Here is a 27,312-nt window from a genome sequence, read left to right as displayed (position 1 = left end):
GAAAAGAGAAGAACAACCACGCACATTTATATTACTTTACTTGTGAGGACCTTTAAATGACAACAATCTTCAACTTTCAACCTCACTGCAACTCTAAACCCAAATCCTAATCCTAAACTATCCCAATCACCAAAACCACATGATCCCTCTTCCTACTGTTTCTTACAATCACAAACAGTGCACTCACTCTGCTAACGTGGAACCGCAAATTAACACTAAACACACATTTTAACATTCTAAGCCCCTCTCTCACATGCACGCACACACACAGGGATCTCCTACACAAACCCACTACGCATGCAAAACACACGCACACACACACACACACACACACACAGTGCGGGCAGCAGTCTCAGCGGAGACGTCAGATTTTTTCCGTCTGGTCAAGGGCTGTATTTGGGTAGAGCGCGGCAGAGTGGAAACTCTATCTGTGAAGCCTTGTTTTCTCTGTCAACACAAACCTGACAGACCCTCCACTAAAATGTAGTAGCACAGTAGTCACGAGGCCATCTGACTACCCCTGCAGTCACAGGCCATATCCTGATACATTTACAGTAGCGAGCCTTAAATAACTTCATTCTTATACAGTCGCAGACCGCAGTGTAATACAAATACATTAGTGAGCCACAAACCTTAATGTTTTTTTAACTGTAGCCAAATACATATGGCCATGCACATACGAGTCTCTGACAGTACACAGTTGTAAGATTATATCTAAAAACACACTATTAACTTATAAATCACTCACACACTGAGCTACACAAATGCTCATGGTGTCTTAATTCCCACAACAAACAACACATTTTAAGTGCAATTATGATTGTTTTCCACTCCATATATTAATTTAGCTGTGCTGCAAGCATGCACACAAGAAATGTTTATGTTCACTCACACACACACACACACACACACACACACACACACATATATACAGACCTGGCACTGTTATCTAGACACAGGTATTCCCGGGGGTCTGCAGCACTTGCATTGGTCGTCTTTACTCCCTTATCAATAAACAGCCCTGCCTGGGAAGTAACAGGGATAGGAGAGAAACAGGATGGAATATGGTCACAGTGAAATGAATGGCAGGTTTTCTTTAAAACTGTGAGTACAGATCCAGGATGGGCCACACATCTGTTTCTGCTGGACCTACACACACAGGAGTATATGTATGTTTTCATGAATGTGCCTCCCAGGGTAATAGTAAATGTACTAAATTTAAATACTGGGCTGCCGGAGTTACAGAATGCTGTATAGAGTTCTGCAAAAAGTAGGGAAAGTTATTAAAATAGAATGCATATAAAGACCTTATCTTTTTATAATCATGCGCATAAACATATATGGCTAAAACCGAACTCTACAACTGAATTAAGGGGACAATATTTGTGTGTGTGAGTGTGTGTGCGTGTCATGTATATGGAAACCTGTGCTCTGAGTTGGTCCTGTGGTATAAGTGAGGTATAGTCTGAGGCCTCAGGGCTCCTTCCTCTATAAGAGAGGCTGCTGTAGCCGGGCTGGACAAAGAACTTACAGTTCACCTGCCCGGCTTCTGTCCTTACACACACACACACCAACAGAGCACTATTGGATTGGATTGGATTCAACTTTAATAATCCCCAAAGGGGAAACTAGATTGCCACCATGGCCACATACAATACAACATAAGACATAGACAATGTTTACAATGTCGTTATCTAGGACGGCAGTGGATCGATACAACAATAGTCAAATGCCCGGGGAAAAGAAATAAAAATAACAACACCAGGCACCAAGTCGCCGACAGGGCAGGCGCCATCTTGAAACCTCCAAGATTGTAGAGGTTTCCTCTGTGCAAGTGTGTGTGTGTGCACATATGTACATGCCCATGTGTTTTAATATGCTCAGTACTATTTGAAAGTCTGAAATATCTGTCAGACAGAAAGAGGACAGCGCCCAGAGGCCTGGCAGTGTGTGGTACACTGTTTAGATGCAAGTGGGCACTGCTTTGAACCTAAAGAGAAAAAACCCTCACATTATGCTGCTGTACAATGATGTGAAATCAATTACTGTTTTTATGGTGCAATGACAGTTGCTCATTCTGCTAAGTTAGGGGCTTTGAGGCTGCTTCTGGATGAGCAGCAGTCCTACTACCTTAAAGTTGGAGTGCACACGGTTATTGTAGAAAATTCCCAGAGGTGTGAGCTCTGCCTTGGTCTCTGGTACCAGCCCATGAGTGTCTCCTGTGGAAGAGCTGTGGAACACATACCATATGCCGGCGTCCTGTGGCAGAAGGGAGAGGAGAAATGTAACAAAGTCAGCCAAATCAATAAATCAAGTTTGCAATGCAGTTGGTCAACAGAAGGAATCTGATTTTGTGGGCTCAGAATCTGTGCAGCGGTGATGTTTTAGTCATACGCACATCATCTGTAGATGCCCGGCGGAAAAAAATCCAATAATACTGTGCAGAACCTAAACTTGGTGCTCACTTGGTACCTTTATTCATTTCACTTAAAACTTTTTTACACAATTGTGCCTTTGTCACTTCTGAATTCTTTTTTTAACATTATTTTTTTAGGCATTTCTGCTTTATTAGACACTGGAGAGAGACAAGAAAAGACACGGCAGAAATAGGGGATGACATGCAGCAAAGGCTCTGTGCCAGGCCAAACCCAGGCCGCTGCGGCTTAGCTTTAGCATTACATGGTACACACTCTACATGAGCCACCAAGGTATCGCCGGACGGTGTTGATTTCTAGCAAGAAGCTGCAGTACAGTGGTGAGTTTCTTGTCACTAAAGCTAGCGAAGAAGTTGTGCTATGTATGATTATAAATGATGGGTATCAACATTTCAGTGTGACCTGGGATTAAACACCTATCCTTCAATAAAATGTACTATGTGAGAACAAGGGTGCAAGTTCTGCATACTCTAAAATCAGTCAAAAGCTCCTTTCCAACTATCCATTCGAGAGCATGAGGCCTAGTTTATGTTTCATGAGGGCACAAACGTGGCGCGAGGTTCAAGGTCTAAATGATCTGAACTGCTTTTGAAAACCACTGCCAGTCTTCGCTGCTTCTGGGAGTCGCAAGGTCATGCACCAGCTGAGATCCAGACAGCGTTCATCCCGTGCTCACACAGAAAATATGAACCGGGCATACAATTTTATCTGCGTTCAGGAGGTCATGACAGCTTTAAGTTCATCAGATGTAGATAGAGGACCTGATGATGTGAATGCCCCCTGCCAACACGGAGTACGTTACACAACACCCGCCAGCATACCTGTGCAGTGTTTGTGCAGGATCCTTGTCATCTGTTTCCACATATCAGGCAAGACCTCACTATGTTTATTGCTTCTCCCTCTCACACACTAAAGCCGGCTAAATCCCATTTTATAGATGGATCATGTTTTTTATGAGCATGAAAATCCTTAATTTAACCTGAGGAAAAACCTAAGCCGGTAGAGCTTTGTGTAGTCTACTGTGTGCATCACTAAAGGTTGTCTCTTGCCGGCTGATTCATTTCTTCATTACAGTCACTTATTAAAAGTTATTTTGAAGCTGTTATTGTTACCTGAGAACCAGCGGCAGCATTGCTGATGAGGTTGTTATTGGGGTTGGCGATCCAGAATGTTGAGACTGCCCTGGAAAGCAACACACCCAAACACACAAGTACGCACACACACACACACACACAAAAGCAGATGATATTAAAAAGAGTTGTACCCTGGCATATCAGAGAATATTGACTAATGAGCAGAGAGAAAATCAAAGAAGCTTGTCATCCTTAAAAATTCCTTCAATAATCCGCCTGTCCAACATAAACCCTGGACGGGGACAGCTCTGCCAACACACACACACACACACATACACACACACACACACACACACACACACACACACACACACACACACACGCACACACGCACACACACACACACACACTTCCAAAAACAGACCTCACTGCTTCCCTTACAGAGGCCCTTTTCTTGCTCCTGCTACAACACAAAAACATCCCATAGAGAGGCGAGGTTGTTATTGCACGGATAAGACCACTGAGCCGCTACCTCCCTCACACGCTGTCAGTGAGTTACAGTTTCTCAATCACAGCGGACGTGAACCCTCTGTCTTCTCTCAAAGTATGTTCTGCACTGTCTCACAAAGCTTCCCACACTGTCTTCAGAGCCACACACTTCACTCAAATACGTGCCACGAATCAAGTGTGTTCATCTGGCCCTGCCGCTTTCAAGGAGATAGTTGCTCAATGTCTTTATCTTTCCCTCAGGACTGTCAAGCTACTTTAAAGACAATGGCCTGTTCATGGTGTTTGGCAGGCAAGCACTTCCATCTCCCGACAATTATTGCATTACTTTTGGCCTTAGATTTGCATTAACAAACACAGAGCCTCACAGTTTCCAAACTGCAACCGTGGATTGATGGTTCGATTTGATATCTGCAGTTGATGATCATAAATTGTCTCTTAAAGTGATTGAGTACTACATGATTGTGGATTTCTCTGTATGCTAGGGCTGAAAATAACAACTGTTTTCATTTTTTGACCAATCACTTTATCTATCAAACGTCAAAAAATAAATGCCCCTAACAAGTCATAAGAACTCGGAGTGATGTCTTAAAATTGCTTAATCTGAGCAGCTTGTTATAGCAGATGCCGTGAACAGCATTTATTTTTAGTTGATATATTTATGTTACCCTTACTATGAAGTCCCATTGATATTAAAAATCTCTTTTTTATGAGAGATATGGCCAAGGTAGAAGACATAAAAAAATAACAAAAAAATCAAGTGCAACATATACAAAATGATTTATAAAAATTGGCAATCAAACAGAGAGACAGCTATTCAAACTCAGTGGTCTTTTAAGAAAAACAACTACAGGTCGCTATGACCGCATTCATCTTGATCTTTGGCAAATTATTCCAAGACCAAGGTGGAGATGCATGGTGCACTGAAAATGAAATGTAGAAATGCATGGCACACTGAATCAAGGCTCAGTAAGATCAATCACAGGCAGAAAAGTAGCTTCCACAAGTTGTTTTTCTTGGTATTGAAAGTAAGGCAAGATTTATGTCTAAAATAAAAGCCAATCAATGACTAAGACAATAATTAGTCACCAAAATTATAATAAGTTTTTTGTCCATCGACTAATCAATGCATCGTTTGAGCACTGCAACAACTACAGTAAAACTTGTGACATAACAACACCCACAGAGAAAATGTTTCCAGGGTTAAGTGTTGATGTTTCAGTGTTGACTGGAGAGATGTTTGTCCACTTACAGAGCTGATATGGCTCTCTGTTCAAAACTGTCAAAAGTGTTAAATTAAATCTGACGGGTGTGGAAGTACATAAACACTGGCACTCCTTGTCCTAAATACTTATGTTCTGTGCAAACATGCAGATATTCAGTCTTTCTCCTAATCTCTTACTTAGAGTGAGTGCTGCATGACAGAGTGGAGTCAGTGAGTCATGTTACCCTTTTCCTACTTGCTCTTTACCAATATCTCTAGCCGAAGATATCGCAGCTCATTATCCTGATCTCTTACTTGCACTCTGTGCTGGGTGAGGGAGTGTAGCCCTTGTAGACTTTGTCCTTGATGCTGGTGCAGACAGTGTCGTTGCGGTCGGTCGGCAGCAGGGTCCCGGGTCGGGTGAGCAGGCCCAGGTTGTGGTAGAAAGTGTTTCTCTGCTCAATCCCGTCCTCGAGGAAGAAACAGTGACCCAAGGTGTCATAACCCACGGTGTCCTTCACCTGGATCAGATTAGAGAAGACGGCAGAGCATGCAAAACAAAACAAAATTAACAGAAGGTTAGCAAGAGAAGCAGAAGAAAAAAAAAACATGTCATGGTTCCTCCACCTGAACCAGAGAGTTTAAAGAACAGTGAGGACCCACAGTGAGTGAAAGATATATTTTTAAACCTGCATTTAAATGTATACTCCTTGGAAATATGTTAAATAAAAAAAAGAAAAGAAAAAAGAAATACTCCTCTCTATTTTATAAAGCTAAACTAGAACTTTGTGGTGAATAACAGCCTGAAAAGATAACTGACCCTGGCCTTGTGACAGCAGGAATAATAGCTAAAGCTGTGTTATTCAGTAGTTAGTATATTCCATTTCCTCGACGCAGCTAGGATGAATGCTTTCTATCCTTTAGCCTCAAGGACAAAAGTTAACCCATCACCATTTGACGTCAAGAGGGGGCACACACACACACACACACACACACACACACACACATGCAAGCAATCTTGTACATGACACACAAAAACAGAAACACACAAAAACAGAAAGGCATTGTGATTTAGCTGTTTACCAGACATGCTTGGGTGAACATGAAAGATAGTTTCCTCATGTGATTTCAGTTATCTAACAAAGTCAACAAAAGCATCTACATTTGCCGAAGGTGAAAGGGCAACTATCGTTCTGCTCCCATCCAAAGCGACTGTAAGACACAGGATGTAACGATGGAGAGAGAGAGATAACAGCAAAGGGAAGCCGTCATGGACTGAAGAGAGAGATTAAGGAAAAGAGGGAGATGAAGAAAGGGGAGGAGGAAAAGAGGCCATTACAGTAATCTAGTGATGGAAGCTATAATTGATGTGTGTTTAACAGCCAGCATCACATGGTACTCATTAGCAAGAGCTGTGACACACATCCTACAAACATACAGATGTGTCCTCAGCTCCCATTTCTTCATCCTCAGACATTACGGACATGTGTTTTTGTGACACTCGGGGACTCAAATGACGCAAGATGAATTTCTGCAGGCAATAAAACATTATCTTATCATATTGTATAATGAACACTCCCTCTCCCTCTCTCTCTTTCTCTGTCTCTCTCTTGCTCTCTCTACTAACCAGTAGTCCATTGGTGGCGTGGACGGTGAGGCAGCGAGAGAAGGAGTGGTGTATGGACAGTCCATCCACGTAGGTGGGCTCCCAGTAGCCTCCTTTCTGGTCGACGTCCCCACACAGGTGGAAGTGGAGGGGGTAGCGGCCTTTCACTCCCTGCTGGCCCATGTTCTTCAGCTCTACATGAGACAGATGCACCGAGGAGAAGTTCCCAAGGATCTGCCAGAGGGCACACCAAGTAGAAAGAGAATTTAAAATCAGTCCAATGAGAGAAGTGAGATATACCACTAAGTAAATAAAGCTGGCCACAAAGTCCATGCAACGTCTCACCTAAAAACTATTATCTATCCACAAATGTCCCATCAAGGGAAAGGTGTGACAGTTTTCAAGCTAGGCTGTATTTTTATACCCATTGTTTGAAAGTGAAATATTTATATTGAATAAAGTCTTTGAAAGTAATACCCATCGTTTGTATCATATCCTGATACCCATCATTTATGGAGGGTATAAACATGGATGCATGCTCTTGTCTTGAGGTTGGTTTTCTTGTGCGGAGTCATTTACCCCGACAACGCCATGTTGTCACAGGTCAGAAATTTACAAACAGAAAACCTGAGTTTCTATTTCATTCAAACACAACATTAGCCGAGTTAGCAGCAGAATGATGTGGACTTATGCATGGCAACATATTATCAAAAATAAAACTTCTAAATAAAACTGCTTGCATCCATTTTTGGGTGGACAGTTTCAAGATTTGATCATTTGACTGGGCTGTGTGTGTCAGTTTTTGAAAAACAACACTGAAAATGGCTTTTGAGGCTGGAAGTGAGCACCCTGCTGGACGGTGTTGAGGGCGAACAGGAAGACACTGCAGCAGAGAAGCCAGTTTCTTGTCACTAAAGCCAGCAGCAAGGCTGTGCTATGTTGTAAATGATGGGTAATGACATTTTAATATGGCCTTGGTTGTCAAACCTATCCTTGAAAGGTTTAGGCCTACAGTATTTGTCTGTAGTCCCAGTGGGATGTGAACTACGGCACCACTGGCGACGCACTCGGCTGTGTCAAACTGAGCCAAACCCACTGATGTTCCCTTTGATGAACAGCGGATCTGAGGTAACGGAGGCACACACTAAAATGCTACTCGCACATAGGGTTGCACACATGCACAACACACAAATGGACTGAGGAACTTAAACAAAAATACAAATATGAGTCTCGACATATTAAAATATATATACACACACACACACACACACACACACATTTACTGTACATCACTCTCAAGGAGGTCCTTTGCGGGTATGGCATAATCCGCTCTATCTGGTTCCTGTTAGAGGTTAGAGGTATTGCCCAATCCTTCAAGCTAGTTGTAACTCACCAACTTCACACACACACACCCACACCCACACACACACACACATTTGGACACCACAGCGGTGGATGATGAGCACCAAGAGGGTTCATTTCATTGAAGGCAATCTCAGTTACATAAACCCTGAGGAATGTTACTGTGCATTTATCACCCAAGCGATGGAAACTGTATCTATTGCTAACCAACTAATATAGAACGTATACGCAGATTAAATTAGATAAAGGGAGTGTGTGAGGTGGCTGCTGTTACTGTGTTTGAGAGTAAGTGTTTGCAGTTCTTCAGCGTTCATAAAGGAGTTTTGCAGACTGTGTATCTTTTGAAGAATAACTGGCATGCACCAGATGATAGCTTGGCATGATAAGAGAGAGAGAGAGAGAGAGAACAGAGAGGAAAGGCGGGGTTGGAAGTGGGAGAACTAGGTCAAGAGAGAGGAAAGGAAGAGATTTCTTTATATAATGTAATGAATGGGAAGATGAATATCCTCTCTCATTAAAGATGGCATATAAATATGTAATGTATGCACCCTTTAGCTCAGCAATATGCACGTCATCACCTCAATTATAGCAGAGATGGTGACCTTAAATAAAAGTATTAAGTCATACTGAAACGTGCAGACTCATATATCAGCAAATACAGACGTGCAAACACAGAGCCTATGCTGGAAACACACACCTTGATGTGGCCTCCAAAGGTGTCGTGGTTGTAGAACTGGCAGGCGTTGTTTCCATAGCAGGAGTTTTCCATTTCTCCGTAGACGAGAATGTTTCTGGAGAGCAGAGCCACTTCAGCTCGCATGTCTACCCCATCTACAATTTCTCCGACGTGGGAATACTGAGGCCTCCCTGGACAAAACAGACAGATCTGTGAGACTTACACAAGACAGTTTACAAACACACCAAGGGGGGAATAACATTGAAAAAAAAAAAAAACTGGTACAGCTTTGGATACAACTTGGAAAAGACCCAAGTTGTTACTGAGCATGAATGCGAATGCCAATCTCCCACACGCCATCTCTTCAAGAGAAAGCAGAACAAAAATAAACATTGAATAACGCAGCAGAGGAGATTGGAAATTCAACAAAATTAAGCACAATTTGGTTTTAATTTATTATGGGACTTTCCTCGGGTGGTACAAGACATATGACTAAAACTTTTCCATTCAAACAAAAGTCAAAACGCTGGTAGAAATGGGAAGTGACACTTTAACCAAACTGAGGTATTATATTTCTGAGAATGACATGCCTCCTGCCAGCCACAGGAAGCATGCTTAGCAGCACACACACAAACACAAATCGCAAACTCCCCCCACCCAAAAACAAACCAAACAAAGTAATAGGCCAGTAGAAACACAAAATAATCAAACACACATGATAAACAAAATAATCAGCTCCTTGACAATGTGAAAAGCAAGCCCTTGCCCATGGGGTGCAGATGCCAATGATATTGCAAAGCATTTTTCCAGTTATTCAGCCCTTCCCCCCAGCAGACAAAAACAGGTATGCACGCACACACACACACACACACACACACACACACACACACACACACACACACACACACACACACACACACACACACACACACACACACACCCTTCTCTCCAGGAAGGGAGTTAACAGTTGTTGACAACAGAGGAAGGAGCTGAGGAGGCACTGCTGATGGACAGCTGGTCTGAGGAATAGAGGACAGTAAGGGGACAGTGTTTTCAAATGTGTACAACTAAGGTTTTTATTACAGACTGCTGTTACTATCAAAACATCAGCTGACAATCTATTTTTAGCTGTTGTTTATCTTATATCACCACAACAGCTGAAAATAAAAATCTCTCTGAATATCAGGAATAGCGATAACTTGTCTATATGAGCTTGATAGCATGCTGATGCCACAGGGACAACATTAGTCTCAAGTCAAATTCAAATTCAAACAACTTTATTGTCTATATTTTGTGGAAAAAGGGTAGAAATCTGTGTTTTGGCTTACATGAGCTGAAGCTGCCATTAAAAACACAGGATTAAAAAGAAAAAACCAGCTGAGGAGTTACCACTCAATTGTGGTAGAAATCAAACATATTAGACTGATAGGCCCAGTAGTATCCAAGATTAACTGTGGACAGATACACACGCAGAAAAAACTGTTTTCCCTGCCATTATGAGAGCAGTGAACAACTCAACTGAACAAGATCTACAGGGAAAAAAAATTAATATGCAATGCTCAAGATAGAAAATGTACCTAATAAAAAACGTTTTGCCTGTCTTATGGAAGACAGCAATTAAGTTAAAAGTCTCATCATCCCATGTTGTTACTCATCACTCTCCATCTCCCATTGTCTTTGTCGTTTTTACACTTTATTTTTTGATGAATGAAGGTCTGCTTATACATGGCACCTGCATTGGCAACAGTGGAGGACACACACACACACACACACACACACACACACACACACACACACACACACACACACAGAGAAAGCCCTGGAAGTCCAACTCATTTACACTGTGCTATCCTCCCTCACCTTGTATCCTGACCTGCCTGCTGGTGCACTGAGAGCAGGGCAGCAGGGTAAACTCCTCTGCCTGGTGCATGGAGTAGTCTGTACTGGCAACCACAATCTGATCCCCGGGGTGCCAGGTCTGCTGCACCTCATCCTGCAGGTTCAGCACCACCTGATCCACAGCGTCCACCTGGAAGCCTGAGATGGGAAAACCTGTAGGAATGTACAACAACAAAGGCAATATTTAACAAAAACACAAAAGCAAACAGAAAAAAACAGAGCAACTTGCTTGTTTATCATTTACAATAGGGGAGCTTTTCAGGAATTGAGGAAAATATTTATTTTCAACCTTGCCATTTCTCTCTCATTTTTTTTTTTTTAAATTGCGCAAGATGTTTTTAATAGATCTCCTGAGCCACGGCGGATGTTGCAAATCTGCAAATAAGTAAAAACAAGGAAATCCCCTGAAATTAACTTACAAGTTTTTCCACACCAACAGTTGTAAAATGTTATTAAGCCACGATTAAGAAGCTTATTAGAGGAACAATAGGGATCATAGTCTGCTCAGGGCTCAGCCCCCATCTAATCTGCACAACCCTCAGATGGAGAGATGAGACAATTAGACGCTAGTGCACAAAAGAGGAACAGATCTGACTTGTAATTTGTATGTATTTCTACAGCTGTGTAGAGAGGGGGTGAAATGAATAGTAATTTATTTCCACTGAATAGCAATTTGTTAACAGAGAATAGTAATTTGGATCCAGACCCCTGAATGGCCCATTAACCACAGGCACATTTAGAAGCAAACAAATGCTAATTCAGATGGAATACCAGGAAGGAAATCTTTATTTCTACAGCAATTACACTGCTGAGCTGTCGAAACCTCAACCCTATCTACCTGTCAACCGCAAACTTGGCTTATGTGGGGAAAGGACAGAAATCCATTTCTTTGACTAATCTATTCTCTGGTGAGCTTTGCAATTTACATTTTATGACTAACAAAATGAAGTTACTGTCAAAATATGTTTCACACAGTGTTGGCATGCGTGACTGCATTAAATAACTATTACGAGATAAAAAAAAAAAAAAAAACTAGGATGTGCTAGTACCTCACACAAACACACACACACACACACAAAATCTTGTACTTCTAACATTGTGAGGACATTGTATTGACTTTCATTCATTTTTTAACAGCCTTCTACATTTACATTTTTTTTTATATATATTTTATAATGCACTGTAACTTTTAACTTCCTGTTCTATCTTATTCTCCTTTTAGCTTCTTTATTAATTGTTTTTATGTATGTTATCTTGTGTTGCTTTTATACTGTTTCTCTATGTAAAGCACTTTGAATTGCCTTGTCGCTGAAATGTGCTATACAAATAAACTTGCCTTGCCTTGCCTTGCCTAAAGCGTTCTGCAGCCTTTCCCAAATCATAACAATAACCAAAACATGCCCAACCCAAACCCTTAACCTTAACCTTAAACTAAACCTAAGTCTAACCTTAACCCAAACCTCAGAATTTGCCTTTATGGTTGCAAAGACCGGCCAAAATGCACTCACTTCTAAAAAATATCACCACCTTCATTGTGGCTGGTTAGACATTCTGGTCCTCACTATGAAGCATGTACAAGTACATACACGCATACACACACACTCGCATACAAACACCTGCCTTAAAATCTGGTATTTGTCAGAAAGTCATGGGGACAAAAACAGTGTTGCCCACACATTCTCAGGAATGCCTTTCATGCTCAGATGATTGATGTGTAAACCAGTTGGCAAACAGCAGACCTCATTTCTCACCCTGCCACCACTGGCCTCTCCCTCCAAACCCTTCGCCCCTCCACCTGCTAGAGAAACCTGGACACCAGCCTCTATGCTATTAATAGCTTCTTACTGGGAACAACAACATGCCAACACAATCAAGAGTAGACAACCTGTGGAATAGAAAAAGTGCACCATGACAAAAACCAGACTATTTACTCACTGTACATCAGTGGCATTTGCTGTCAACAGTAATCTGTGCATTATTTGACTGTTAAAGTGTTTTTTAATCGATTCCACCATGAGCTGCTTCTCTCACCGTTTCTCCATTCACTGTACGCGGTGACGGAGAAACCCACGCCGTCCACGGTGGTGAAGTTCCGTCGGGCCAGAGCTTTCCCCCCTGTGTCGTGGTTCTCGTGTTCCCTGACGTCCTCCGAACACGACGCATTACCGCCGCCCACCACTGACACCAGAGCCCACGCCTGTCTGGAGAGACGGGGAAAAGTGTGAGAGCGATTTTTGTACTTTTACATACATTCTTTTCACACATCTGTATAAGAGAACTGCAAAGTGCTGAGCTCCAAGCTTTAGGATTTCCAAATCTTTCCTTTAAGGACTGAAATGACCCTGGACTTAATCATTAAAACCTGAATCAACATCGACACATGGCTGAGCTGCTCACACTGCCAGCTCACTGTTAACACTTCTCACTGGTTAGTCAGTTTTGGTATTACTAACAAACCTCTAGGGTTGGGAGGACTAACAGCTTCATGCCAGTATAGCAGCATGCTACATCTGTTACTGCTCAATGAATTATCATTTAACTATCTGCCATTATTGACAAATGTGGCCCACACCTAAAATCCACTGAAAATGACAGTAGCTGCATTAGCTGAGACAGAGCTGGTGTGTAGGAAGTGAAAATATCAACAGGACATTCATGCCATTCTTATGTAATATCTTACAGATGGGACAGGGAGTCAGACAAAGGGTGTGACCTACATTGGATAATTAAATTTGAGTATGTGTCCGAGAGCCAGAGAGAGAGAGAGAGAGAGAGAGAGACAGAGTGTCAGAGAGAGAGAGCGAGAGAGTGTGTAATAGTGTATGTCTGCACGTACATGTATGTGTCAGATCCTCCCAGTAAAATCTGGCATAGGAAACAGTTTGAAGATTGGTGAGGGAGAGATACGGGGCAAGTCTATCACAACCCACAGAAGCTACAGGCCATAACACGCATGCACACACACACGTACTGGGGTTGTGAAGTGTACAAAAAGGAAATTAAACACACTGTAATTCACAAGTGTAATGGTCTGACGGGAGAGAATGGAAGTAAATGAGGGCAGAAGGAGGATGGGTGTTGGGAGAGGTGTGACGAATCAGATAACAGTGAATGGGAAAGAGTTAAAAGAGGTGGAAAACTGAAGTGAAGATATCGCAGAGGGATTTATTTAATGGCTCAGCGGGATATTTGGCGTACCACGTATAAAACGTCATCCAAATCCCACTTTTTACTTTTATAGCGTGTCTTCCCTTCTGTCTCGATTGCACATTGTCTTATAAAGCAGGAATTTTGTTTAAACGAGATGAGAATGACAAAATGAGAGGGTGAGACTGAAATCATAACTGGTGTGGGTGTGGATGGCAAAAGGGACTGGGCGTGAGTTTGTGGGCGTATGACTGCAACAAGGCATTGTCCCGCAACTCACTGGCTTAATGTTTTACCACTTTCTCGGGCGTCAATCTTGTCGTTTCGTAAGCCTGACTTTTTCGCATCTTTCTCCACCACCAGCGCCTTTTCGCCATTCCCGGACATCACAGCAATTTGAGGCCATTGTTCAGAAAGTATGGTATGACCTTTAAACATCTTGTCAACACTAACCCTCCCCGACCAATATGACCTTCTCACACAGTTTAACCTTTGAAGAGACTTCACTTTGTGTTACAGGACACACGTCAGCCTCATATAGCACTTCAGGCAACATCTGGCAAGGCCCATTATGCTGCCTTCTGAATACCATGTCCATGTCTTCAATTTCTAGATGAGAATGACAATGGGAGAGTCCAGTCAGAAAAATACTAGCTACTGGCTACACGGATGGTCCTTTTCTTTTGTTAAACATCTGGCTTCAAATCTGAGCAGGCATTTTTGCACTCTCACAGCCTTGAGGAAAGTGTAGAAGGAAAGTATTTCAGTGTAAGTCTCACTTCCCTTCTGTGGCAGAGTTTGGCCCGCTCTACTTAACCAGAGCCAGATTTCCCAGACTCACCTTCACACAAGCCTCTCCAGCTTTCAGCAGGTACGATGATGGATCTGTAGTACAGCCAGCAACTCAAGACACTGCGGTTGACAGTAAAGCAGTGCTAAAATACTAGCTCTGCCCCCCCCCTGAAGAAGCAATCTGTGAAAATCATTTCCACATTTGCTTTCATGGGTCAACAAGGACAAAGAATAATCTTCCATGACCACCAGAATGACTTAAAATTCAGAGTCTTTAACAATACAGACCCCCTGTGATCATAGTAGAAATTATTTGTGATGCCATTCACTTCCAAAAGAAAGGTCCATTTGTTTATACTGGTGTTTTTTTGTAACAAAATGGTCCATTGGGCACAGTCGCAGCCCAAGTTCATCATGCAGATGAAAGAGCTCCTGTGCCGTGCTACTGTGCACCCCATCGACACACAAACAGGATCCATCTGGGATCCACTCTGCCCTGTCATTACAGTCCCAGTGAGTGGCTCTCTGAGGGTTTCCCCCACTGGGTGAAATCAAGATGCCATCCTCTATCCTGGGGCTGCTGATAAACAGCCTGTAATGTGTGTATTCTGTATATACAACACAAACTATTAAACTATTGAAATGTAAAATGGATAGTGACAAGCACAAACATTACAGGTACACAGAGTAGCTAAGAGCAAAAACAGTTGTTCCCATTCTCTCCTTTCACTACAGCTTGAAGTTGATGTGCACTGACGATTTAACAACCTCATTGTTTAACTGGTAATGGCAGCATGTGGAGGTCAGAGGTGAATTCACTAAAGGCCTGCATGACTGTGTAACTGTGCGTGTGTGTTGACTGATAAAAGAAGAAAGACAGGAGGGTCAACAGGCACGAGGCACAAGCCAACACACTCTTTGAAGCGTCTGCCACAGGAAGGAACGGGTGACGCTACTGCGATCAGTCTGGAATATGAATTTGTGCCAGCTGACGCAGCATTGGTGCAAAACGCTGGAAAAATAAGCTCCTTTATTTGTTTCCTAGTTTGTTCCAGCTAGATTTCCTGGTCTGACCTCACTTCACTTCACTTACAATGACTTTTTTTCCTATAAAGCATTTTGTAGCTTTATGTGATACATGCTATATTATATAGCCTACAACATATGTATGCGTGCACAACTACGCACAAAGATTAGGAATCGACATGTGAAATTATGGTGTTCTGACTGAGGGATTGGCAACAGGCCAAGTGTTTTCGGCTTTGCTCTGTTTTCATTGTTTTTTTATGCTTTTTTTTTTTTTTTTTTTTTTTTTTAAACTGTATTTCAAATGCTATCCCTTGATGTGACTGTTTGAGCAAAGCATGCCAAACAAATTTCTATGAAATTGGACAAAAGACATTACACCAAATGCTAAATGTCATGTGCCTTTACCATCCAATCTTTTAAGCCTGAAGTCACTCAGTCTAACTCAGTGTGACATTAACAAGATATTAAACTGCATGATCTCTCATAACTCTGTGCTATTTACGTCCACCTAGCTCACAAAAAGCCATCAATAGCTGACGTGTGAACAGCCACGCAAATCAGTAATGAAGGGATAAGAGAAGAGTACACACACAAACATTTTTGAGTATAGACAGGGCTCCTGTGACCCATTTCAGCCACTGTGCTCTGGATTTCATGGGATGTGGGCTCCGGACCTCTGTGTTGCCTTGGCACCCACCCCCGGAGGCGAGGGATGAAATGCGACACTGGAGAATCTGGCATAGCACTTGGCTTTTCAATCAGCCAGGGACCAAATAAGGCCAGGCTACAAATAACTCAAGGGTGAAATGGTGTTTTAAGACTTTTCATCGGAGGAAATGCATGCATGTTTTGGTGTGTTTGAGTGACAGCGACAGACAGAGGATATAATGTCCTGTAGAACTGCAAAATAATCCGATTTGCTCATAAACTTTACGACTGAGAAGAAAGCTTAACTCCACACTGATGAGGCTGCACCCTCTGACAAAGTTCCAGTTTTTGTCCTTTCAGGGAACACAAGCATGAAGGGCACTAAACCTCCTGAGTCGGCAGATTTCGCGCAAATCCTGGAAACTCTCGGACCCTAACCCCATTATCCTCCACATGCTTCCTCTCCTGGCAGAACATGGCGTAGCGGAAACACAGGGGAAATGGAGTGACTCGGAACGATTCAGGGCGATATCCAGGATGACAAAAAGATGATCACGTCAGAGGTGTTTTATTTTTTTCCAGGGAAGACAGAGCTGGAATGAGATGCTGGTAATGACATCGAGGGACAGGGTGTATCAGCTTTCCTGTTAGTCCAAGTAACAAGACTTCAAACAAAGCAAAAGACTTGATTGGATAAACAAAAGACCCATAAACCGCCTTTATCACTCCCAGGGAGACCAAGAATAAACAAAACACTCCCAGAGACTTTCAGACAACAGAAACCATGCCTTAAAGACTGAACACAAACTCCCAGAGAGCTGCGAGACATTTGAACCACAAACACTCACACAAAAAACACACAAACAGCTTCCAAATTTCCAAAATTTCCAAACAGCTTGACAACATACACACAGACTTATGCCAAGACAGTGACGCACACAGATATTAAACAATCAAGACACATGAATATGCATTTTTTCCATGGAAGCCTTTGATCTGACACACCCTTTTCGAGATCCAAAAGCCTGTCACTATAATTTGTGTCCCAATCAGCATAGGGCTGAACAATTTATTTTAAAGAATAAAATAAAATAAATACATTAAACTGCATCTTTTGGATATTATTCTTGGCCTTATTGCAGTTTTGGCAAAAATTAGATCCCAATAACAGATTGATAAGAGATCCCTGCATAAATCCCATCATCCTTATTTTTACCAAATCTTTCAGTGAAAATGTAAATTATTATACAAAAATGATCATTCCTACCAAGACTGTGCATATCATGACAGCAATATCTGTCAGCATAATTGCAATATTATTTTTTTTATATTTTGTTTCACCCTACATCAGTAGTCATTATTTACATAGAGTGATACCTGCACATTTTACAGTGACAATTTAAAGTGTTATGACAAGTAGGTGATCTGTTCAAACCACAACTGCAAAGGCATTTTTAAAGTCAATTGAGTCATTTTTTTGTTTTATGCTTTTTTCTGCCACTAGGAGCAACCGAAAAAAGGTGGTATCTCTCTCATAAGATTCCAATAGATAAAAAGAGAGGCCATACAACTGTTTGGGCAGCAGTTTGGGGCAAAAACCATGCAGTTGTTTGCATGCAGCACAAATGTGTTATTTTTGCCAATTCTTAAATGGTGTATTTGTGCAGACTGGGGCCTAAAGAGTCTTGGAGTTGCATAAATTGGGTTTGACTGTAAAGCCGAGGCTCTTGTGGATTCAGTGAGCCACATTTTATTCATGTGTGATGATGTTAGCCCCCACAGAATCCATTTCACTGTAGTGAGACCATTTTTCAAAACTAAATGTCACTATATAAAATGACCTACTGTGACCTTTAGGATAATCACAGCTTCACTGAACTTCACAACTACAAACAAGAGACCAAGGGCATTCAGAGGATGTATGGTTTTCCTAGGTATACTGACAATAAGGGGGAGTTTCTGAGCGATTTCCAGAACAGATGATAACTCAAAAAATAAAAATCGCAAAAAATTGTAATATCAAATTGCACAAACATTTATAAAGATATATCATTACATCCAAGACTAATTCATGACTTTATTTACCTGTATTTGAGATCGTAGACATAGCTGCTACCAAGCCTTTCTTCAATTGTCTTCTTGGTTTCCTCCAGAAGACTTTTGACGGCTGAATCTCCAACAGCCAGAGTGACGATGCGGCCCGCTGGCAGTGACCGAAGCAGCTGGGTGAGTCGTCGACTGTCATTGCGTGAGTCGTGTGTGTCATAGCGCTCGGAGAACAGTACAGCAGCCGTGTCCTGGTCCACCACGCGTAGATTGATGCCACGGCTGAAGTTTCGTTGGAAGGCATAACCTCCTGTGGCCAGACCGGACGCCTGGACGGTTCGGGTCAGCACAGACCAGGAAATTCTCTCTGTTCCATGGAGCTCCAGAGTCCCACCACCAAGAACGCCGATAAACTTACGGCCCAAACCAGGGACGTCAGCGACCGTCTCGTCATCAGAGCGGCCCACAAGGACAATGGTGGCACGAGAACGGTAGCGGCACTTGGGTGCGCCGATGTGCAGGGCTCCACCATCTTCTATCAGGATATAATGAGTTTTCAAAGTGATGTTGTTGGAGCCATCAATGTTGTCTGCAAAAACCACTCGACCTGAGAAAAATTGGAAGGAGAAAGAAAGGAAGAGGGGCTCAAACAACTGATACATACATGTACAAACAACCTAGAACTGAATTTAATCTTTAACTGCTGAACTATGATAATCCATGTTCAATACACTTGGTGACTTGATGTATTTTCTTTGCAAGGAGATTCCCAAAAGCAGTACATAGCACGACTTCAGTTAGTGAAAACAAATTTTATGTTATCTTGTTATGTAGGGTTTCATTAAACTGTATAGCAAGTAGACATAGAATCTCTAATTAATATTAGTTAATCTATGGTAGATATGACATCCTATGGTGCATGAGAATAGACATCTAGCAATTCATCAATCCATCAATCAGTCAATCAGTCAATCAATCAGCTATGTTCTGTATCAGAATCAGAATCAGAAATACTTCATTTATCCCCAAGGGGAAATTGGGTGTAGGTAACTACTGAACAGTCATAAGAAAACACCTGGCTGCATTCTGAACAAGTATATTGCCAATATAAAGCCATTAATATTAGAGTTAAAGAAGTAAATATGCTCAACATGCTTAACAAATCATGCATGCTGATGTGCTCACCTCCTGACTGGATGGTCAGGGATCGGAAGGTGGCTGAACCATCTAATCGTAAATAGCTTCCCCTGTGGACCACCATGGCCCTCTCTGGTTGGTGTCCTGGGTTCCAGCTGCTAAGGGTCGGGTTGTGGTCGGGACAATTTTCTGTGAGCAAAAAACAATCGGCAGCTTATCAGAGACATCTATACAATCAGACAGACAGGGATGCCTGAACATATACATGAAGGTTTCTGCAGTGTGGAACAAAAGTGCAGCCCAAGGTTGGACATATAGTGTCTTGTAACCAAAGAGCACAAATTAAATCCTTGCAACAGCCAGTGTGTGTTCATCAACAGTCATGCAGCCTTTAGAAAATAAAGTGTTGGCACTTTGGATAAGGGTGTCAACTTCATGCCCAAATTAGAAAATGGAAATGAGAGGTGGGTTTAAGTGAGAAAAACACACATGCAGGTTACACAGCTTATAAAGTCCTGTGTAAAGTATATATTTTCAGATCACTGGTGAGCCAAATCTAAACATATGGTTCTTTATTGTATGGTTGAAAGCCTTACTGTTTTCAACACACTGTAAAATTGGAAAAATGAATACCCTTGGCAACTGAGAGAACTGTTGGCACTGTTGGCAACCAACTGTACAAGTACTTGTAGGGCTGGTGTGAAACGATACAAACGACCAGCTTTAGTCTGCACAGTAGTCACTACACAGAGAATGAATCAGGAACAGGGACTGATAAAAATAACAAATGATGGGTAGAGTAATTGATATGGAAATTGACATTTATATGGACAATTCAGAGTATAAAATTTAAGGTTAAGGTATTAAGGTATTTTATACCAGCAATTCTCAACCTGGGTTCTGGGGAACCCCAGGGGTCCTAGAGAGGTGTCCAGGAGATCCCCAGAAATAATGCGTAACGTTTTAATTTTACTATCATATCACTGAGTAGAAGTTAGCCCAGTGAAAGAATGTATAAGAATGACTATTCTGTTCATAGGTTTCGTACTCTTCACTGTTAATCTGCCAATCTACAGTACAGACAGTTAAGGAATAAGAACTTCTTAGATGGGGATCCCTGACACTGCGTCTTATCAAACACAAGTCCACAGCCTGATGTGTAGTTTGGGTGTCCTTGACACCTGAAAGGCTGAAAACCACAGTTTTATACCGTGCTTCTATATTCACTCATGAGCTGCAGCCATGACAACAGGGCACTGTGCAAATGAAGCTGAGCTGAAAAGGAGTTAAGGACTTGAGTTCTACTGAATGGTTTCAACAAACCACAAGTTTACAGAGAGGCAATACAATGGAGATAAATCACATTCCTGCCAATGGGATTGAGCAAGAAACTACTAAACTCATACAGTACAGTGTTGCAACACAGGCTGGACATGCCCAATGAAGCTGTCCTTGTGAACACACTTGGCATTTTTTTACATTCAAAATTTCTCACTAAAACACACTGTGTGTGTGTGTGTGTGTGTGTGTGTGTGTGTGTGTGTGTGTGTGTGTCCTAAGAAACCTAAGCCTAAGAAACATGCTGAATGCATTTCCTACCACAAAAGAATTTTGCAGTGCTTTATTTTGGAATATTTTCAAAGCTGCATTGTTTATGTCCGTGTGTATAATATGTCACCCCACATGCTTGTGTGTGATAAGACCATGTTATGTAAACAATGTTATGTGCCTGTGTGCCCTAGTAGCCACAATTTACATCGAGCATCTTTAAATAAACCATTTTCAAGTATATTAATAAATCACAGATCTCTGAAAATATTCCCAAACACTGACCGTCTAAGACGTCACCATCTGTGAGACTGAGGATGAGGATGAGGGAGAGGAAGAAAGCCCCGAGAGACACTCCAAAACAGATGAACGTGTTCCTTCTCCTCCGGAGGCTCTGAGCGCGTTCTCTGCGCTGGTTCTCCTCTGACACGCTGAAGGTGGCTCGTCTCTCCGGAGGTGGGCCGTGTGGCTTTAATATTGGAGGTGGTGGTGGGGCTTTGGCAGGTGGAGGTGAGCGGACTGGAGCCACACGCCCAGGGACATATCCTGGGGAGCGCTGGAGGTTGCCATTGGGCGGAGCCACAAAGACTGGGAAGCGACTAGGGCCATCATTCGTCGGCATGGTATATCTGTCTGCTACCTGAGGCAAAGGAGAGAGGAAGAGCATAAGGCAGTGAGAGGCAGGGAGAGGGGTAAATCATTTCAGAATGTGGTTACAAAAGTGGGACAAAAGGTCCTACAAGGACCCGTGAGGCGGTGGTCCCAAAGATAATGGAGGAATACTTTAATATTGCTATGAATTGCTATGTTAAGAATTAGAGCCTGACCTGATAATGGATTTTTTGATGGGTAAAAACACATGCTTGTGGCAAAGATTCCTCAAATCTGGTAATCATATAGTATTAAAGATTGGATTAAAGCACTGCAGGGTTAATATTTCACAATAAACTTACAATAAACCTAACTTCTTAACATAATCTGCAACACCATGTGCTCTGCTGTGGTTTGCTACTTTGTCAGCTCATACACTGTACAGAGTATTGTAAACAGTGGAATCTGCTGGACATTTTTTTTAATGGTAGAACTGTTTTTAAATGGTCTCAAGTCCTTTTAACTGCATTGTGTACTGCCTTTGTTGCATATTGGCAAACATATACAATGAATGGACAAAAGTATTAGGCCATCTGCACATTACACCTATAGGAGCTTTTATGACATCCCATTCTAAATCCATTGGCATTAATTTGGTATTGGTCCCTCCTTTGCCGCTCTAACAGCTTCCACTCTTCTAGGAAGGCTTTCTACAAGATTTTGGAGTGTGTCTGTGGGAATTTTGGCCATCCATCCAGAAGAGCATTTGTGAGGTCAGACACTGATGTTGTACAAGAGGGCCTGGCTCACAATCTCTGGTCTAGTTCATCCCAAAGGTCTTGGACAGGGTTGAGGTCAGGGCTCTGTGCGGGCCAGTCAAGTTCTTCCACACCAAACTCAGCCAGCCATGCCTTTATGGACCTTGCTGTGTGCACTGGGGCACAGTCATGCTGGAACAGAAAAGGGCCTTCCCCAAACTGTTTCCACAAAGTTGGAAGCAGAGAATTGTCCAAAATTGTTTGGTGAGCTGAAGGATTAAAATTTCCCTTCACTGGAACTAAGGGGCCAAGCCCAACCCCAGAAAAACAAGTCCAAAGCATTATCCCTCCTCCACCAAACTTTACAGTCGGCACAATGCAGTCAGACAGGGAACTTTCTCCTGGCATTCACTGGTGGCGTGCTTTACACCGTTCCATCTGACGCTTGACAGTGTGCTTGATGTTGTAAGGATTGCATGTGGCTGCTCAGCCATAGCACAGCTATGCTCGGCACAGCTTTTGTGCTGATGTTAATGCCAGAGGAGGTTTGGAGCTCTGCAGGTACTGAGTCAGCAGAGCGTCGGCCACTTTTATGCACTTTGCACCTCAGCACTTGGCGACCCCGCTCTGTAACTTTACGTGGTCTGCCGCTTGGTGGCTGAGTTTCAGTGGTTTGTTAAATGCTTCCTCTTTGCAATAATACCACACTTACAGTATGCAATACCTAGAGGGGAAGAAATTTCACAAACTGACTTGTTGCAGCGGTGGCATCCTATTACATCACTATTACAGGACCACGCTCGAATTCAGTGAGCTCGACTTTAGAAAAAGCCATACTTTCACCAATGTTTGTAAAGGCAGACTGCATGGCAAGGTGCTTTATTTTATACATCTGTGGCAATGGGACTGAATGAAACTCCTGGGTTCAGTGATTAATAGGTGTGGCTCAGTACTTTTGTCCATATAGTGTACACCAATATTGATATAGTGGTGATGACCTAATATTGGTCAAATATCAGCCAGATGATACATCAGTCTATAACTTTTGCAATCTGAGTTTTATTTTCACCACACCTACAGCGTAAAGAATAACCAATTTTACACTGAATCATATCCAACAAACAAAATGTTTCTTAGATGGCAGTCTGTGGAACAAGTCTTAACAAATAAACCTTAAATGTAACTATTCAGGGGTTCCAGACAGGGTTAAAACACTCACATTTTCTTGTCAAGCCCTTATGGCACCACAAGATTTATGTGGACGAAGCAGAAAAGGAAAGAGTTAAGAGAGGAAAGGAGTTGGTAGTGGGTGAATCAAACAAAGGAGGTCAAAGAGGAGCAGGACGACACTGAGAAGGGACATAAAATGAGAGTTACAAAAAAAATAAATAAAAAAAGAACAGGAAAGCCCTGAATCTGGGGAAACAGGCAATAAGCCACCAAGTATCTTGCTCATCGCACCCTCCAGCAGGTAAACATTGGACGAGTCACCCTGAAATTGACTATTATCATATATATATATCAGTTCCCCCAAACAACTCAACAGGTCCCTATGCTGGTTTGGCCTGGCCACAGTGACCTTGTCTGCTCTTGTCCACACAGCAACGGAGGGGGTCGTGAATAATGGATCACAACATTCCCGAGACTGTGTTAACAGGCAAAACAGATGGCGCCAATTACAGTATAAGGAAAGAAGAGAGTGCTCTGGCCTTAGTCTGCACCCCCCCCACCCCAAGGCCCTCTTTCATTTCACCCAAATGAAGAAAGTAGCACAATGCAGACCAAGGGCACACACACACACATAGGTCATACGAACAGGGGCACACAGCAGGAGAGGAAATGACACTGCAGAAAAAGGGCCTCCATGGCATTTTTCCTTAAAGCAAACACCCCGTGTCACTGTAATGGCATCACCACTCTTCACTCCTGAACAATGAAAACATGAACAGGCTCAAGCTTGATTCTCTGGGTTCAGTGAGTATGATTAGTAGAATGACCTAGTATTTTTAAGAGGCTTTTAAAACTATATAACCATGACAATGACCCAAAACAGGCTCTTTCAAACCACAGACACCCTGTAAGTAACTAATTTCTGTCCCTAAATCATCGGTCTAAAATCAGCATTGACCTGTAGGTTTCAGTGCTCCATATACACATATACATATACACACACACACTCACAGATACACATAGCAGACCATTGTCTTGTCAAGCCAATTAGTCACATCTCATCATTTTGCCCCAGAGCACAACAAACCTCTTGATCTCATAAACAAAGCGATATACACTCACGCATACCACAAAGGGCTCAGTCAGTCATGCAGGCTACTTACACAGCAGCACTTTACCAAATCCATGACATACTGGCATTTCCCCATAATAACAATTTCCTTTAAGTAAATCCACCATGTGTGATATTTCAGATTTTTACCTGCTGATTCTCCATCTAATTAATGCAAACAATCAGCAATTAGCATCTTGAATAAAATCATCGATAAAACACATAATGCCCGAGATTTTTAAAGTGTTGCAAAACTGTGCAGAACTGAATCTGAATGAGACCCCCCCACCCTTATAACCATGTCCGATGCTACACAGGACCAGTGTTTTGATTCACATTCCACACCATAAAAGGGCCATGCAGCTACTGGTTCTGCACCACTGTCCTGTCAGAGTCTGGAGGGCTGTGGACTTACTCACCTCAGGCTATTCATCGCTTTTAGAGACAGCAATTACCCCAAGACTGAGGCCCTCAGGAACATGCATCTCCTTGGAGACGGTGACTATTCACTATTCCCATATACGAGTCACCATTTACAAGTTGCCATGACTTCAGAACTACTGATATATATCTATCAGATGTAGAAAATCAGTTAAATCAGATGAGACAGGCCACCACATCACACATTCCTCAGATGAAGAATCATCCCTTACTTGGAAAATCACAAGTAGAGGTCAGCTTTATAGCCAGCCATGTCTTATCAGATGAGTGCAATAAGCCAGAGTGGCACTTCACAACATTACCACCAGTCCTGCAACTTGGCTGCTACTCCTCTTACTGCTACTGGGTGTGTGGCACAAGCAAACATAAGCAGAACCAAAGTGAAACACACGTTTTTACAGATGAATTCATGACTAATGATGAGTTATGGGGTTGTTTTGGCCACAGAGGCTCCATTCTCACTTCCCTTCCTTTAAATTCCCATACATTTCAGAGGCACCACAAAACATCAAGCAGGAACTGGGTCAGAAAATACACTGATAGGAGATAAAACACTGTACGCATTAATGTCACCATTGAGCACCACGGACACAATTTAGGTGACAGTTCACAAGGTGTGTGTGAGACACGTAGCGACGTTTTAACCTTTACTAGAACTTTAGGGCAGCATGACCACCTTGGACACAAAAAAGGGCGCTTAAGTTCACCATTTTCTCCCTCTTAACTCGCACACTTTATACATTACGAGAACAAACAGCTCTGAAGTCCAGGCAGTGACTCCTCTATCCCCCCTGTATTTGACAGACGATCGGCGGAGCACAGGAACAATGTAGCCGGACGGTGAGGTCGTACCTTCGGTGAGGGTGTCCAGCTCCTCTCCGCCACTGTCCATCCGCTCCGTGCCGAGCCGTGAGAAGGTCGACCCGCTGCCGAGACGGATGAATGATTCCTGACCCCGGCTGTTTGCTTTCTGCGTCCCTTTTATATACTTTTTCTTCACATGGTTTGTTTTTTTTCTGCTAAGGGGCTGTCGTCTATCGGCTAGCCCCCCGTCCCACCGAGAGTGGGGCAGCAGGCGCGGCTTGGGAGAGAGGAAGTGATGCTGCGTTCAAGTGCTGTCGGAAATAGTCTCAATACGGTGGGAGCATGCTATAAACTGATTACAGTTGATGTTTTACCGTATGTCAGTGTATATTGACTAATTGCTTCATATTTGGTTGACATAAAATGTAGTGCTTATTCATGAGTTTCTCGCCTTAGTACTGAGGCATAACAGCTGCATACAATAGGTTAATTATTGCAGTTTACTTATATTCCGATAAAAAAAAAAAAATACAGTATGACAATCAACTTTTGGCTGAAGAAAAATCACTGAAGATACTGATTATATTCTTGAGGCACAGTTTATCTTTTGACTCTGCTGCTGCACCACAAAATACCCTCCTGTGTCATACTATCTCAAATAAAATAGAAAAAGATCAAATAACCACCTCAAAAAATATTTCGTGGAGTCTATTTTCTTTTACCGAACTCGCGAATAACAACACCTGAATGTGCGGACGAGTCGGATTTAGACTTTCGGAACCGGAGTTTACGAGGAGTTGGTGAATGCAGCATGAGGAGTGCAGGGGTTCAGGGGTGGGGCTTGACTTGAGCCACACTGCCGCCTGCTGTTACAAGAGGGGAGGAGGAAGGGCTTTACCATCCTCCTTTAATTTAATAAATAAATAAATAAACAAATAAAGCAACAATAAAAGTGTAGATGATGTAATGATTCCATGGTAGAAATATGGCGCGCTCCAGCCTGAGGTTTGGCAGTCAGATGGGGTGTAAACTGAATGAGATTATTGATGTTGTTTGTGTTCATATCATGGATGAAGTAATTTTTTTCTCTAATGTGAATTTAATAAATGCATAGGATTAAATGTTGAACTCTTGAACCCCCACAAAAAAGCAGAAGGAGGGAGAGTGAGAAAGCAAGACGGAGAGCAAGTGTGTGAAAGACGCAGAGAGAAAGAGAGAGAGATTTTGCTGCATTTGCTGCATCTTAGTCTTACAGCTTCCATCCCAGTTTAATTCCTTGAACTCTTTGCCATCACCCAAACCTCTTCCCACCTCCTCTCCTCATCCTG

At 42.4% G+C, this 27,312-nt stretch overlaps 1 protein-coding gene across 1 annotated transcript in view; it reads right to left on the bottom strand.

Annotated features, from left to right (window-relative positions):
- The window catches only part of cemip2 (cell migration inducing hyaluronidase 2), a 38,238-nt gene extending 11,952 nt beyond the window's left edge, over nt 1-26,286 (bottom strand). Inside the window, exons 1-12 of the mRNA XM_030060736.1 lie at nt 26,033-26,286; nt 21,395-21,749; nt 19,610-19,750; nt 18,464-19,031; nt 12,794-12,963; nt 10,724-10,915; nt 8,885-9,054; nt 6,847-7,059; nt 5,535-5,740; nt 3,548-3,617; nt 2,131-2,259; nt 937-1,025 (exon numbers count right to left, since the gene is read on the bottom strand). Of these exons, the coding sequence (XP_029916596.1) occupies nt 937-1,025; nt 2,131-2,259; nt 3,548-3,617; nt 5,535-5,740; nt 6,847-7,059; nt 8,885-9,054; nt 10,724-10,915; nt 12,794-12,963; nt 18,464-19,031; nt 19,610-19,750; nt 21,395-21,731 (2,285 nt within the window). The 5' untranslated portion in view covers nt 21,732-21,749; nt 26,033-26,286. The remainder of the gene's footprint in view (nt 1-936; nt 1,026-2,130; nt 2,260-3,547; nt 3,618-5,534; nt 5,741-6,846; nt 7,060-8,884; nt 9,055-10,723; nt 10,916-12,793; nt 12,964-18,463; nt 19,032-19,609; nt 19,751-21,394; nt 21,750-26,032) is intronic.
- Nucleotides 26,287-27,312: the final 1,026 nt, after the last annotated feature.

This window comes from Myripristis murdjan, chromosome 9 (genome assembly GCF_902150065.1).
Source record: "Myripristis murdjan chromosome 9, fMyrMur1.1, whole genome shotgun sequence".
Classification (NCBI taxonomy): domain Eukaryota; kingdom Metazoa; phylum Chordata; class Actinopteri; order Holocentriformes; family Holocentridae; genus Myripristis; species Myripristis murdjan.
This window is presented reverse-complemented; position numbering and strand designations above follow the sequence as displayed.